The 16,426-nt window shown below is 38.1% G+C and overlaps 1 protein-coding gene across 4 annotated transcripts; it reads right to left on the bottom strand.

Annotated features, from left to right (window-relative positions):
* Positions 1-1,146: 1,146 nt before the first annotated feature.
* Positions 1,147-16,033, bottom strand: vezt (vezatin, adherens junctions transmembrane protein). Of its 4 annotated transcripts, none has more exons than XM_044107816.1 (12): positions 15,883-16,033; positions 14,981-15,121; positions 11,218-11,307; positions 10,947-11,131; positions 9,338-9,622; positions 7,798-7,956; positions 6,827-6,974; positions 5,440-5,813; positions 5,160-5,353; positions 4,085-4,191; positions 3,788-3,995; positions 1,147-2,890 (listed from the first exon to the last, which is right to left on the bottom strand). In XM_044107816.1, exons 1-12 carry the CDS (start codon positions 15,916-15,918, stop codon positions 2,385-2,387), a joined length of 2,433 nt encoding a protein of 810 aa, XP_043963751.1. In that variant the 5' UTR covers positions 15,919-16,033; the 3' UTR covers positions 1,147-2,384. The 4 variants fall into 4 exon arrangements, 3 of the variants coding, with proteins under 3 accessions (XP_043963751.1, XP_043963752.1, XP_043963753.1); XM_044107817.1 differs by having other exon boundaries at positions 7,798-7,944; XM_044107818.1 differs by lacking the exon at positions 15,883-16,033 and adding an exon at positions 15,511-15,747.
* Between the last annotated feature and the right edge of the window lie 393 nt (positions 16,034-16,426).

Below are 16,426 nucleotides of genomic sequence, written 5' to 3'. Positions count from 1 at the left end.
CTGAATATTTATGAACTAAAATCTTTTTACAGCTATGAGCGCAGTAGGTATATATCCGAGCTAGATTTAAGCAACAAAACGCCTCACAAGGTAAAAACTTGCCGACTCAGCGAAGGCCAAAGATGGAATACCTTTAGATAACACATGCAATAAACATGTTTCATAATAATAATAATAATAATAATAATAATAATAATAATAATAATAATAATAATAATAATAATAATAATAAAGAACCAATGTGTGCTATGCAAGAAAAAATACGGCAATAGATTATACAATATATTTACATAATAAAAATATTTTCAGCAAATAAAACAAATATGGGATAAAATGTATTAACTGGATATGATGCTATAAAATGTTTAATATAGTAAAACTAAATAGTTATAGGTAGCATTAATAGCTTACGTTATACAATACTACATAAAAAGTAAATTTTTCATAAATTAACTTAAGATATTACAATTCCAACTGCATATTTGTATATTTTTTATTACATGTGTATTTTAGTACCTGCCTACTGTAATATATGCATGTATGAAAATATTTCTATTACTGATAGAAGTTGTTTTTACCACTGGGACCAGCAGGCATAGAAAACCCCACTAGATGGCAAAGCTGATCCAGCGACCAAAATTAAAAGACATTAGAATCACTTACGACTTATTGGATTGTATTTTTCAACATTTTATAAATAAGTTAATTGTTAAATAGACAGCTAATGCTTCTAGAAGTGTTTATGGATACTGGTTAGTCAGATATTTATTTATTGTAAGCTGATAAAAATATGGATCTTTTTCTCAAATATCTTGTTCAGATGAATGTTTCACTAACTAGATTAATATAAGTATAAAAATTATTTTCACTTAAGAAATAAGCGAAATATAATAAAAATAGCAACGTTTATGTTAAAAAGGTAAATGTAAATGAAGATGTGAATTATTAGTTGTGTTTTCTCCTGTTAAACTGAGAAATGACTTCTAAAAACCGTAAATCGTAGTGAAACAAATAAGTGAAGCCCATTATAAAACTAATACAGTTCTGGTGTGAACTAGTCGGGCTGCAAAACCCAGAAAACCAGATCAAATAACCCACAGAACCAGTTTGTAACCCCACGGTGACACACAACGACACGCTTCATTCAACACTTCCAGAGTGGCGTTTTATTTCAGAGTGAAAAAATGCAGGAAGGGTCGGGAAAAGACAAACATGGAGACGAGGTGGAGACGAGGACTGACGCCATAACTCTCAAACTCTCAGGTGCTTTATCTTAAAGCGACACGCCGCCCTCACAAAAAAAAAAAAAAAAAAAAAAAAGACAACAATTTTAACTTCAAATCTGCAACGCGGTAAATTACATTCACGTCAACCACTTCAAATCCAATCGTTTCCCCCTGTAAACACACACATTGATGAAATGGGAGTTTCTCTTTACGTCACTGTACGTTCTGCTTTGACCCTGCCAGAGCAAACGGCATGTAGGAAACAGGGAGGGTGGGGGGGGCAGGACCAAAATAGAGCGCTGGTTGTAAAAAAAAAATTAAAAATTAAAAATAGCACAAGACTTCCTCTTCTTCTTCCCTTGTGTCTTTAGGAGAAGTAGTCAGCTGAGTCGTGCGTCCATGATTGTTTCTGGATTTCACTGCAGAACTGTTTGTGTTTACACACCAACAAACTGGACCAGATTTACTGCAAACCTGCAGAGTCTCCAGTTCTTTTTCTCGTGAGCTGCACATGTATTAAAGGGAAATTAGTCTTTATTTTTCTAATCATTTGCTACGTTTCCTTTAATATTTGCTCCTAGGGATGAACAATATATTGGCAATAACATCAATATCAGACGATATAAGTCATTTTTTATAAATTGTATCAGTTTGATATGAAAAACGGATATTGCCATCTATCTGTGTAGAGAAAGGGAACAGTAGAGAAATAAATATATATATATTTCACAAACATTAGGTGCTATACACCTCAGCTCAACAAGTGATCAAGTTTTTCATAAATATAAGGAACATTTATATGATACGAGGTCAGATTTAGTCTTATAAAAGAATAAAAATTATCTTTAAGAAAAGAAAGAGTTACAATTTTACATAATTTTGGCCAAATTCATCCAACAAACATTTGCTTAGTGAATAAACACAGAGTTCAGCAGTGAAGTAACAATCAGCTAAATAAAAACTGACTGCAGATATGAAATGATCTGGTAGCAGCTGAGGATGTTCGCTGTGACGCAGGGAGGTTTTCTTGTTTTGTGATCCTGAGTTTCCACAGCTGTCAGAGACGCAGGTGACAGAGTAACGGATGGACGGGTGGAACATCAGGACGCAATGAGACAAAGATCGGACTGAGACATAAATACAGCTTCTGCTTAATGTCTAATCCTTCTCTGAGGTTCTGGAGTTTTCTCCTCCTTCCTCCTCCTCCTCATCATCTCCAAACGTCTGCTCCTCCCTGTTGGCGAGCGACTGTGAGCGCGCTGCCACCTGAGCGGCGAGGGCGGAGCTGAAGCTGAGCGTCTCCGAGCCATGGATCTCCGTCAGTCTGTCCAGTACCGACACGGCGGGGATTTTCGGCTTCAGGAAGCAGTCCAGACCGTTCTGATGCTCCCCTTCCTCCTCCGTGACGCCGTCGTACTGGTGCAGCTCTGCAGCTCCGCCTCCAACAGAAGGTCCGCCCATCTCGCTTTCCTCCGAGCCGCAGCTGAACTCTGTAACCGGGTCGGGCCTCACCCTGTCGTCCTTTCCTTCCTCTTGCTCCCCGTTGTTTCCTGCAGGCCGCTCTGATAGGTAGTTTCCTTCCTCAGAACCGATTCCTGCAGCGCCCACTGGACCCGGAGCGGCAGCATCAGGACTCTGGGTCAGAACCAAAGGCGATGCAGCAGCTGCAAGAGGGAGAAAGGAAACATTTAGTATTTTACTACAACTAGAGTTGTAACAATTAATCAATTACTGATCATTAATAGACTCAAAAAGGCCATTTGCTGGGAGAAAATTGTATTCAGAGCTGTAATTTAGCAAAAACTGTACAAAACCCCCATAAATTTTACATTTAATATAAAGAAAGTCTATGTAATTATGCTGGAAAAGTTTTAGCTTCACCTGGTTCAAATTCAGTAAAACAAATAAAATTATATATATATATATATATATATATATATATATATATATATATATATGTCCTATTGCTGCTTTTATTGTCCAATTATTAATTGCTTAATCAATCAATCAATAAATTAATTAATAAAAAATAATAACCCAAAACTACTTGTAAAAAGCAGCTGTCCAAGAAATTACTAGAGTAAAAAAGTTATTTGGTAAAAAGGCAACTTGAGCACTGAGTTTATAATCAAAACATAAATCATTTAATATTTAAAAAAACATAAAGTTAATGTCAAAATTTTGGCAAAGACCAAAATTAAAATAATTTATGTAAATAATAATTGTAAAATCAGGCAAAAGAACAAATTTTCTAATCAATTTCTTTCAATATAAAACTAACAAAAATGGCAGGTGAGTCTCTGTTTCTGGGCAGAGAATCCAGAACTCATAAAAGTAAAAAGTACAGCATAGCAAAAATACTCCTAAAATTAAATTCCCTCCTAGGTTACTCAAGTAAATGTAATTAGTTACTAGCCAACTCTGATTTATATGAAATAGTTCTAAGACAGTAGTTGTAATTTTGCTTGTTTGGGTTAAGAACAGACCTGCAGCTTTTCTATTCTGTCATCCAGACTGGAAGCAGAAACTACAGCAGCTTCACTCCAGGAATAACTCCAGACCTTGGTCGCTGAACAGCATCTGCTTCCTCTTCATCCTCTCCCCCTCGGACGCTCGGAAACCCAGGACGGCTTTCAGCTCCGACAGGACGCGCCGCGACTCCTCCCTCTCCCTCCGCTGCCTCTCCCGCTCCTCTGGGGACAGAACGTCGGACCAGGAATCTCTCCCCTCCCCGTCCGAGTCCGAGTCAGAGACGTAGGCCTCCAGCTCCTGGTGGGACCAAACAGAGGGACAGGAATCTACATTTGAGACAAACGCAGCGCGAGTTTTAAGCTGAAAAGTCGGGGATCTTATCTCACCATTTCCTCTGGCACCGGGTCTCTGTCCAGGATGAGCGGGTAGGACGGAGGAGCAGCAGGAAGTTCAGGAACAAGAGGAGCAAACTGCTCCGTGTCGTCAGCATTACCTGGACATAGGGGGCGCTATGAGCTCACCAGAGCTTTGTTTGGAGGAAAAACAGACCCACAGCATGACAGATCTTCCACTGTGCTTTAATTGGGCATGCAGTGCTTCTTGGTTGTGACCAGCAGCAGCTTATTGGGATTTAAAGTGACAAGATGCCCTAAAGCAGCTCAAATCTCATAATCTAGAAAGGACTTTATACAAAATTTGCAATGAACATGTTTGTATAGTCCACAGGTGTCAAACTCAAGGCCTGGGGGCCCAATCTGGCCCGCTGTAGTGTTTTATGTGGCCCGTTAAAATCCAAATTACATCAATAAGTCCTTCCAGTTTTTCACAAATCTGCAAAATTCACACAAAAAGCAACAAATCTCAACATTTTTCCCTCAGTCTTACTTGATGTCAAGTTATAGTCCGTAACTGATTAAGCGATTAATAAAATGTCATATTCAACATCATACATTAGCGCAAGTATTGTAAACATTCATGACAAATATTTCCAAATTATCACCACAAAATCTGCAATTTTCATTGCAAAAACCCCCACTAAAGAATCACAAAATCCTGGAGGAACAGCTATTTATTGATATTTTAACAGTTTAATTGGTTTTATCAACATATTCTGGCACAACTGGCTCTTTAAGAACATTCAGATTTTTGATATGGGCCAAAATGACACCCCTGGTATTGTCCGTAGATCTATCCCAACTGTTCAAGGAAGCATAATAGGTCACCTTTAAAATTTTGAAAATCTTAGAAGTTCTGATACTTTTATATGGTTTTCTTTTACGTTTTTTAGGATTAAATAAATTTACTCTGATTTAGGGATGGATTCTCAGAGTATGCTGCTGCAATAAAAGATTTATTCTCAGGACTTGCACAGTTCTTTACCAGGAGTAAAAGTGATTTAAATCTTTTGTTATAAATAACTGAAAAAGTGCTACATGTGCCTTTTTTACTTTCCCTGCTTACCTGTACAGGCGTTGGCTCGCCTTAACATGCGCTCCACCTGGCAGACTGTGTCCTCCCAGCAGCCGGCGCTGGCCTGCATGTGGGGTTGCAGCTGCTGCAGCCGCTCGCTCAGGTCCTGGTAGCCTTCGAGCGTCAGCTCCGTCAGCTCCTTGGACACCATCAGCTTCTCCAGATCGTCCTCCAAGATGATCATCCTGTTGGTTCAAAAGGGTGGAGGTCAGTCTGGTGTTGATCTAATGCAGATGATCAACATCTGCATTGAGTTGTGGATGAATCTCACTCGCTGAGGAGCGCCTTGAGGTGGAGTTGCAGGCTGCGGATGGATGTGTGCAAAGTGTTGAGTTCCCGACATTTCTCCCTCGCTCGTCCGCTCCTGTCGGCGCTCGTTGTCCTGGGCTGCATCTCGAAGTGCCGGTGGAAGTCGTAGCTACGCTGCACGTCGCCCAGACAGCTGGCCAGTGCATGATGGAGGGGCTCTGTCACCGCGGCGATGGACTGGTGCAGCGGAGGTGGAGGAGGTGAGGGAGATGAAGGAAGAAGGACGTCTTCTTTGGTTCTGCCTTCCTCGGACTCTGCGGTTCGGTGCGGTGAGAGGAGGAGAGCGAGCCGACGGAAACATTCTGAGCTCTGACCCAACCACAGCTGGAATAACATCTGCAGAGGATAAAATAATAATCAGCTGCAAGTTATCAATTAATTAGCTAATCTAAAAGCTGATTAATCGTATTAATTCTACTAAAGATTAACTAAGCGGCCATTTTCTTAAAAACTTGACCAACCATCTTTCCATTATATAAATGACTGTTTTTCATATACTGAATAAAGAATCATTAAATTTTATCGACATTTTGTATGTACTCCCGTTTATTTAGTGAATGTAAAATACTAACTGAATTATTGTGGTTTTCTTATATTAAACTTAAATATATTTTTAAAAATACAACAAAACAGGAACTTCTTAAGTTTCTGAATAGAAAATTAGAAGATGAAAAGAAAAATATTTGTGTGCCATATTTAATTCTCCATGGTTGCGCTTGAAGGGATAAAGTAAATGAATTACATCAACTCTCACCAGCCCACAAAATCAACCTTGTTTACTGGCATCATGTTTTTACCCATCATATTACAATTTTTCACCACTATCCCCTTCGCTTTTCTGACATATTAGCTTCACCATCATAGCACATCCGTAATTTTTGTTTGAGAAGTTTTGTTGCTAACTGCTCCGTTATGTAGCTCGGCTGAATAGCGCTATAAAGGTGATAACTTAAAGAGATTGTCGAGTATCTATATTCCAAAACCACTTAAAGAGTTTGTCGAGTGTTTATATTTCAAAACAGAACCGCATGAAGTGCATTGCACATCCCACACCGGATTCTGTTTGGGCCGTTTCTCTTTCCCGTTCTGATACGGCCGCCATCTTTGTTTCTACCTCAACGGCTCCGACCAGCGGCGCCCTCTGCGGGATGGCGGCCAAACTACAACACTAAAAGAAGGTTAAATGGACCTTATTAGTTAATCGATTGGAACAAATTTTAATTTAATAAACCACTAATCGACAATTAATTGTAAGACGATAAATTGTTTGTAACCCTATTCCAAAGTTTCTCTATATTCTGGTTCCATTAGTTAGGGAATACTAAACTTTAACCATGAGGAGGCCAAACCTTGAGGGCTGGAAGGCTGTAGTCGTCGGTCAGCTCCTGCGCCTGCTCGTCCCCCAGGTGTTCGATCCCCAGGCCGAGGCCCAGCTCCTTCAGAGGCACCGCGCACACATAGTTGGTCACGTTGTCGACCTCAGAGTTCAGCGGGAACGTTCAGGGGAGTTAAAGACACAAAACAGATCTGGAAAAGCAATTTTCACATTTATAAACTTTAATTTGTTCCTGGTTTATGTCTGAGGCTCGTTTTACCTAATGTGAAGGGATCTTTTTGGTAAAAATATGTCCTGATGCATCAAAGAATCAATTCTGACAGTCATTAAAGGAAGGTTAGGGAGATAATAAAAAAATAATATTTCAGTGCAGAAGGAAGTAAACAGGGATGAAAAAGGATTAGAAAGGTCACAAAAAGAATAAAACAATTTTAAAAAAGAAAAATGACAGAAATAAAACATAAAAAAAAAAAGACAAAAAGGAAAAATCAAAAATGTAAATAAAATTAGACAAAGAAACAAGAAGGAAAAAAAAATAGAAATAAGCGTGAAACATGAAAGGAAAAAAAACTAAAGAGGAAAAAAACTAAAATAACAAATAATAGAAAACATGAAGAAAATAGAACAGAAATGAAAACAAATAAAAAGCAGACAAGAATGAAGAAGAAATAAAAAACAAAAAAGAGCATAAAAAACGAGAAATGAAAATGCAGAAAAAGAAAAAACTCTTATAACTATATTAAATTAATCAGAGTTGGGTAGTAGATAGTTACATTAAAGTAAAGAAAAATAATATCTGAGAACTTCCGACAAGACAGTGAAATACTCATCCTTCACAGCCTCTAATTTATTTTGTGAAAAAAAACATTAATCAAATGAATCCAATTCAAACAGCAGCAGTGGCACAGAACCAGCTGAAAGCTTCAGGAAGTTTTACAACAGCACAAATCATGGAGGTCCTGGTTTGTCTCAGGTAAAGGATATGCTTTGAGCATGTGGCAGGTGGCCCGGCGCGAGGCTCTGAAGGCCGAGCGGAGAGCCCGGTACAGCACCTTCCGGAGTCCCATCAGCTGCTGGCTGCGAGGCACCGCCCCGGGCCCCGCCCTGCTAAAGGAGCTGGCCGCACTCACCCTGTCGAGCAAACTTGACAAGTGAAATGTGATACAACTGTGGAGACGTCCCAGGGAGGCGTGGGGGCACACACAACACAGACGACTGAGACATGAACTCTACTTAGCATCAAACAAATGCACCTTTTATGTAAAAAAAAAAAAAAAAAAAACTTTTAAGAGTTTTCGGTTCTTTTTCTAGACATAAAACATCAAATTTCACTATAAATTTACAGCAGATATTTCTAGAGTGGCAAGGCTTTAACATGAAGCCTGCAAAAACCAGAAACTGGAAAGAACGAATGATAAAACGGAGGAAAAAGGGGTACGATAGGAGGGATAAATAAAAGGATGAAGGGATAAAAGCAAAGGAAATAAAGAGAAAACAAACATGAAATAAAGAGGGACAAAATAAAGAGACAGGATACAAGGAAGAAAGAAAAGAACATGAGGAAGGAATTGAAGATAATAAATGAGATAATGAAGAATCATTAATATGCAGCATCACTAGCTGGATTTTTATTATAAATGTGTGCAAAATTTTGTCAATATTTTGTTAATATCACAAAATACAATTTTAAAATTGCAGTGTTTCCATCAAATAAGAAACAGAATTAAAACCACACGTTAAAATGTTTGTTCACGTGATAAGTTATTAAAATCATGCGTCCATTTATCTGAGCTTTAATTCATTATTATTTTATCTATTATCTTATCACAATAAAGCTCAACAATGTTATTCAAAGAAAGAGTCTTTCATTTAAATGTTCAAATTTTCCAAAATTCCTAGTAGGCTTAATCCAGAATTAAAATCAAGTTGCACTTTCAAAGATAAAGCGCATCTTTACCCTTCAATGTCAGTCTTGATTATTTGTAGTTTAAATTAGGGGTGGGCATTTAACGTATCATTTATTATGAAAAATGTCTTGTAAGAATTTAGATTTACTGTTATGATAAACTCCAGATATTGACTGTAAACTAAAAAAAAGTGGTAAGATCAGAAATGTTATTTTTGCCATTTTCTCCACTGTTTGTTCCTTTAGCAAACCAATAAATCTTTGTAAATTCAAAAATATGATTAACTGCAGTTACTATGATCAGTTTAGTGATATGAATCAAGTCCTGAAGACGCCCAATTCAAATGGAAATGTTTTTCAACAATATTTGTGTTTTTGGCGCCATGAAGACAGTTACCTGAAAAAATAAGTATTTTAACATACTCTTTATCATTATCACAACAGTAACACAAAATATCGTGATAAAATTTTAAGTTCCTATCGCCCAACTTGGTTTAAATTACTGCAAAAGGTCCAGTTAAAATCAGTGTAACACTAAATTATCCTAAAACTACACCTTTATAATGAATCAATCTAGACGAATTTCTGTGATTGGATGAGGAAGAGTGAGGCTCTTACAGGGTGAACCCTCTGGAGATGACCTCCGTCTCCTGGACCAGCCGCAGGGCTTTTCGGGCCAGACCTGTCAGAGTTTTGCTGTTGTGGACCAGAGTCTGGAGCCGCGTGGCTCTGGTCTGGACGTCCTTCTGCATCCGCCTCCGTCTCCACAGCACCAGGCCCCTCAGCGCCACCCAGCCCAGCAGGGCCAGAGCCCAGGGGGCCGCAGCCAGGGACCACAGGCTGTCCGGAGAGCAGCAGACGCCCAGCAGAACTGCAGCCAGACCCAGCAGCCCCGCCACATCCCTGACAAAACAAACTCATCATTATTAACTGATTAAAGTAGAAGAAGAGAAGATTAAGCTTTTTACACCAATGTTATCATTAAAGCTGGACAATAAATCAATAAAAATGTATATTATCATAGACAAGAGATCAAAATCAATACATAATACATGTGATATAATATTCACTGGACTCTGATCCAGAACCGCACAGCATTCTGGGAAATGTGGACAGAGGAAAAACTTTAATTGCTCAACCTCTCTGGACCAGCTAAGCTAGATCAGTGGCTTCAACTAACTCTCTCACTCTTTCTTTCGTTACCTAGCAACTCACTCTCGCTCTCTCTTTGGTTACCTAGCAACAGCCTGTTGAGTGAGTTCCGCAGCAGCAGTTTAAGGTTTTGTTACTGTGTCTCATAACTGTTTAAAAATAAAAAATAACGGTGTAAAGTGAAAACTGGATTACACAAACACAAGGTCACAAATACAATTTTGTAGTATTTCAGATATTCAAAACCAAAACCTAGTCAATAATTATCAATGTCGACTGACATAAAATGATTTTTTCTCCCAATTGTCTCCCAAAAGCCATCGTCATTTAACTTAATGCTAAGTTAAATCAAACTCAGCATTAAGCTAGATTTATGAACAGCACCTTAATGATTGTGGCTTGCAGTATTTAGGTGCGGCCTGAACATTTGCAGTCATGTGAGGATTGCACAGGCAGGGAGAATATAAAAACAGACAACTGAATATCACGATAAAAATATTGGTTGGTAAACTGTGTCAGTAATTATTGCGATAAACAATAACATTACTTATAATAAAACTGGAGAATATTACACAGTCAAGTTATTTGATGTTAAAATAGCTTTAGCTGGTAAAATTGTTAATTATAAATCCAGGTTCCTATGTTTGTTAACTGGTGTCCCACAGGGCTGTATGGTAGGTACAATTATTTTATGGGATGTACACCATTTTTTTTACCTTCTCTTCTCATTTCATTATGAATAGGATTGTTTACCCAATGTACAGATTTTTGTTATACCTTCAAGCACAATACAAAGAAATGAGCTTTTAAGAATGAGCAACGTCTAAACACTTGATGGTTTTATTGATGTGATTCCTCTTTGCTGGAACAATCACATTTATTGCACAATGTTTTAGTTTTTTAACTAGAAAAAAATATATATAAATAAATAAAAATACTTAAATTACTGATTAATTATATAACATGCTCATTCAAGCTAGCCTTTTAGCTAACCTGGAGATATTTAGATTTAACTTCTTTAATTATTAATGAATGATGTCCATTTTAAATTAATAAATTATTAAGAGAGAAATACCATAGGGATGGAGTGGAGACGAGACTCTGTCTGGGGAGGGAGCTGACTCGGCTGGGGGAGCCGGAGGGCGATGAGCCGAGGGTGAGCAGGCTCGGGTCCAGCAGCTCGATAAGCTCCACGTCCTCCTGCAGCAGAATGTCCTGGTCCAGGATACATCTGACCGAGTACTGGCCGAAAACACTGTCCTGTGACGAGGCGGGAAAACCAGTGAAGCAAACCATAAACAATACACATTTGCAAATGACAAAAATAAATACATCTCTGGACGTACCAGCTGTTGCTCCAGCTTGTGAGATTCAGCTGCCTGGTGAAGAGGACTCCATCTCCGCAAGGCCTCAACCAGCCTCCATAAACATCCTCCCTGAAAAAGACACACAGCAAGGAAACATAACCAAGCAATTCAGAGATAAACTCACAATAGGCTTATCTCTGTTTAGATTGCTAAATTATTTGCTCTGCAAGAACACAAAACCTTGTCAAATACTTTTGGTCTAGTTTCTAGAGCAAATATCTTAGTACACTTGAAATAAGACAAAACTAACTTACAAGTAACTTTTCAGCAAAATATAGGAGTTTGGGTGAAGTCAAAAAAGTTCCATTTCCACAGGCAGATTATTTCACTTATGGAAAAAATGCGGTTCTTGTAGTAAAATAATTTGCCAGTGAAAAATTCCTTATTTTCATCAAAATAAGGAATTATTTACGCAATATAAACTTCTATATCTTTCTGAAAAGTTAAATGCAAGTTAGTTTTGTCTTATTTCAAGTGTACTGAGATATTTGCACAGCAAACTAGACCAAAGATCTTTGGTAATATGTTGTGTTTTTGCAGTGTGATATTTTTATGGGCAAATTCTTAAGTCAACAAACAAAGGAGTATCCCAGTTCACAAAGTCTTTCATGCAATAATCTGTAAAGGAGTTCTGCTGCACAAATTACAAAACTTGTTTGAGTTTCTGTTAGGAGTTTGTCACATTTGTGCAATTTAAAAAAAGTCAAGTATCAAATTGTATTTCTGTTGCAGAAATACGCAAAATGTATTTTAACCAGCATATTCCCCTGTCAACACCTTCACAGAGGGAAATCAGCACAGACTTCTACAATGTTTCAGTGCAGCACCGATTAGATGCATGACAAAGCTCAAGAGGTTTTTGAAAATCTTGTTCGGTTTTGTTGCCAGATCCTCCCAAAAATGCATAATACCTCATTGTGAACAGGATTTATCTGACTCTAATCTGCTTACGGTGTTTCAGTAAAAATAGAGACTCATGTCGGAGCTCATGTTTGTTTAATTTCCGAGGCGGTTAAGTGTGTTTACTCTGCAACTGCAGCCGTATTGATTACCAATGGGACATTCACACGCAACTGATCATCAGTTTTATCTGTAGAATTATCAAAATAGGCCACAACTATGCCCAGAGTCGTACCGCAGACGATATTCAACAGCACAAATGATGCAAGGTCTGGATGAATCAAACCCAGTTATTACTATGGTGTACTCCTGTTGACGCTCATCTGTATTCTGCTGCAGCTTCTGGAAAAACTGCAGCTCTGATGAGTGTTAGTAATTCAAAGAACTGGAGTAAAAGCTCCTTGTGCAGAAAAGTGTGAGACTCTCCAAGCAGAAACAGAAACAATGATTTGGCTTCAACCCCTATAGCCAGGGGCTCACAACAAATGTAGTAATGTTATGTATAGTTGAGTATCTGTGTTTAAGTTTCTCTCTTTCCTGGTCAGAGTCATTTGTGAAGACACAGATGAAGCCGTTAGGTTTAAATATTCTATTAGGTTTTTTTCTTTGTCGAGTTTTTCATTAGGGTTTTATTTGACAGATCAAAACAAAGTAGAATAAAACGATTAAGTGGAAGAAAAATAATATGTAGGGCTAGTAGACACATAACAACTGAAGCTTAACCACAGCAAACACATGCAGTGTTGTTTTATCACATAGTGGGAAAAGACTAGAATAAAGTAGCAGTAGGTGTTTCACATGAAAGGATACATTTATACCAGATAAATTATTTACTTGTAGACTGAACAATTCCCCAGGACTGTATTTGCTTAAGCAGTTCCAGTATAATAAAAAGAAACAAAACAGGTAAATGAGGCTGTAAATTATGTAGCCGTCTGTGTAACAAGGTACTTCAGTACTATAAAACATAAACCAAGAGCTGCTTCATATGTTAATATCTTATATACTTATTATATTCCAGAAGAATTCATCCAGTTTTGCATATTTTTGCATCTGGAACAAAGTTTACATCTTCTAATGCTGACTGCAACATATCACAGGATGCATTTTAAAGGATGCATCCTTTAAAACTGTGCAAACCTCCACAGCAGCAAATCAGGACTTTGACATTTATTAGTGTTTGAAGCAGTACAGACAGTTATCTATCCGAGTTTAACCTTTATCTGGGTTCCAGGAAATGCCTGGAAGAGGAAAGAGTCAGATCTGAGTCTCTCATCCTCCTTAACTCCTTAGAGCAACACACCGCCGGGGAGGAAGCATGACATGCATGGAAAGTTCCCGAGCGAGGCGAGCGTAGCCCTGCTTCCCGTTTTCATGAGGAGAGCAAACAAGGAGAGGCCGAGTCATCTGATCTCCCCCCACCCAAGCTTACCGGGACGCGTCGCCTGCACAACTGAATAAAACCTAAAACTAGAGTCATTAATGGTTGTTTTAATACTCAGGTTGTGCTCAGTTCTACTAAAAACATCTGGAGAATGAACACACAGAAATTATACTAAGTTCCATTTAGAATGAGGGGTTACATCTGAGAAAAAACAACCAGATGGCGGTAATCGCATTACAGAAATCTCTTATAAAATCAGGGCAATCTTCTTTTTTTTTTTATCTACCCGATGCAACAAGCAGAAACAAAATGTAAAAACATAATACCTGAATCTGGATGTAGGAAGCTTTTCCTGCCATGTTTGTTGCCTTGTTTGACAGAAGCCAGCATGTGTCCTTTTTGGGGGTCAATAGTCTAATTAATTACTTTTATCTGACTGCACAAGTTATTAAAGGGGAATGACATGACAAACACAGACACCGCTTCAGGACGCAAGACGAAGCCAGGATGGATGAAGAATCACACTGTGACTTTGACATCTACTGCAAACATTTCCTGTGATTCGTCAAATTATTATCATCATTATTATTATTATTATACAGTTAAAGCACAAAATGATGCCAACAGCTGTCACCTTCTACAACACCTCTTTAAAGGATTTGAACATTTAATTTTCCTTTGGGATCAATGAAGTATTTTTGAATTTGAATATTCTGTGAATAGAATAAAAAACACCTGCAATAAAGCAACAGAAATAAAGACTCAGACAAAAAGTTCTTAGTGTTAAAAACAATACATATAATAAAGATTAACAATAGCAATAATAATAACATACAGTACAAGACTAACAAAAAACTACTGATAATAGTTTGTGAATGTTCAGACTGAAAATAATAAATATAAGAAAAATGGAGGAAGAATGAATGGAAAAAAGCATGAATGGATATTTTTAAGGATATAGAATAAGAAAGGAAATAAATACAATAGTCCTGGTCCTCGAGGGCCGGTGTCCTGCAGCTTTTAGATGTATCTCTACTTCAACACACCTGAGTCAAATAATGAGGTTATTAGCAGGACTCTGGAGAGTTGCTTGTGATCCACCATAATAGAAAAGAAGAAGAAGGACTCTGGAGAACCTGACTGCACTTGGGAAGTGATTCAGCTATTGGGTTCCATTGGTAAATTAGTTTTTACCAAATTCTAGACTTCCGTCTGTAATGTTTTAATTGACATTATCGGATAGTAAGCTGTTGCATAATTCACCATATTTTCTTAAATTGTCGTGTAAAATATTCTGAAAATTGACCAAATGAAAAGATGAAATGTTCATTCTGGATTCCATTTGATAGCGGAATGAATAAAACTTGTGATATTCAGCAGGACAAATCTTCGGTAATCTCTCATGAATACCAAGGAAAGCTTGTTTCGTATCAGTAAGTAGGATGGAGGAGAACTCACTGAGGTTTTCTGCTGCTCTTGGCCAGGAGAGCCCAGGTCTCCCTCTGCACCGCCGTACTCCTCCTCCTCCTGCAACGCCGTCGGACATGACTCGAAGTCTGTGTGCCCTAGATCCTGAAGGTACTGGAACAGCGGGGAGTTCTATGGAGATGGAGAGAAAGAGAAACTTACTGATCTGAATGAGGAGGAAAATGTCATGTCAACTGAGGGAAGATGAAAGGATGTGAGATGAAACTGGTCCCATGTTTACATGGTGTGAATAAAAAGCCAAGCATGTTCATTTTTAGGTTTTAGAAAAAAAAGCATAAGCTTATTTAATCCCCAGATATAAAAGTGCTGTCTGTTATGAAATTATGATTTTATCCAAATGATGTCTGACCCACTAATTCCCAGCTGCTGAGCCCATATTTCTGGCTGATATCCATCTGAGCAGCTCCTCCGTCTTTAATTCCTGCAGGAAAGCGTTTCAAGACATCTACAATCATTGCCAACTGCCTGCACTGCAGCTATAGCAAACAATGGCTACTCACATGCATTATCACACGAGGTCGCAGCTCATGTTGTCACCAAGCAAACCCTCAGATGTAGAGCTCCGCTGGAGTCATTTTTCAGAACCGACGCAGCAGCAATGAATGTGATCATCCCCACCCCACCTTGTTATAAATGCGGATGAAACACCGGCTCAGCCTCCCTCATGACCAACAAAGCTTCTTGGCTCGACAGGAACACGCTCAGAAACTCAGCCAAATAAGTGGAGTTGTTTGGGATTACGCTGCAACAGGCAGTGGGGCTGCTATAGCGACGCTAGCTTACCTGCTAGCCTGTTAATGATCCCATATTTACCTCTAATCGTTATGACAAAGCATCAATTCGTTTAGAAAAAGAGGCGCGCTTATACAAACCTCAAATACCACATCTTCGTCAAACTCCTCCGTCATTGCTCTCCGCCATCGACACCAAACCCATTCAACATTCTCCAGTTGGAGGCGAGAATTGTCACAAACAGCGGTTGGGAAGTTATGAGTTAGCCGGGTGCTAACCTTCGGCTAAAACTACAACTCCCAAACTGCAATTCGATTCGCCACTTCCTCGCGAGGAATGATAAAATATATTTTGAACTTTGTTCTCATAATATAATATAATATAATATAATATAATATAATATAATATAATATAATATAATATAATATAATATAATATAATATAATATAATATAATATAATATAATATAATATAATATAATATAATATAATATAATATAATTACATTTAAATTCGGTTTTTCTCTGAGTCTCATGCATTTCTGGTTTAAGTATTCTCATGATTCATTCAGTGAAGTTACATGCTGAGTATTCAAAAATTGTACTCAAGAATAGTAGCGATGCTTTATAACAATATTGCTTAAGTAATAGGACAAAGTTTAGTATAGCAAAACTAATCTTAAATG

The sequence above is a fragment of the Gambusia affinis genome, linkage group LG23 (assembly GCF_019740435.1).
Source record: "Gambusia affinis linkage group LG23, SWU_Gaff_1.0, whole genome shotgun sequence".
Taxonomy (NCBI): domain Eukaryota; kingdom Metazoa; phylum Chordata; class Actinopteri; order Cyprinodontiformes; family Poeciliidae; genus Gambusia; species Gambusia affinis.
The sequence above is the reverse complement of the archived record's forward strand: the minus strand, read 5'-3'. Positions and strand labels throughout refer to the sequence as shown.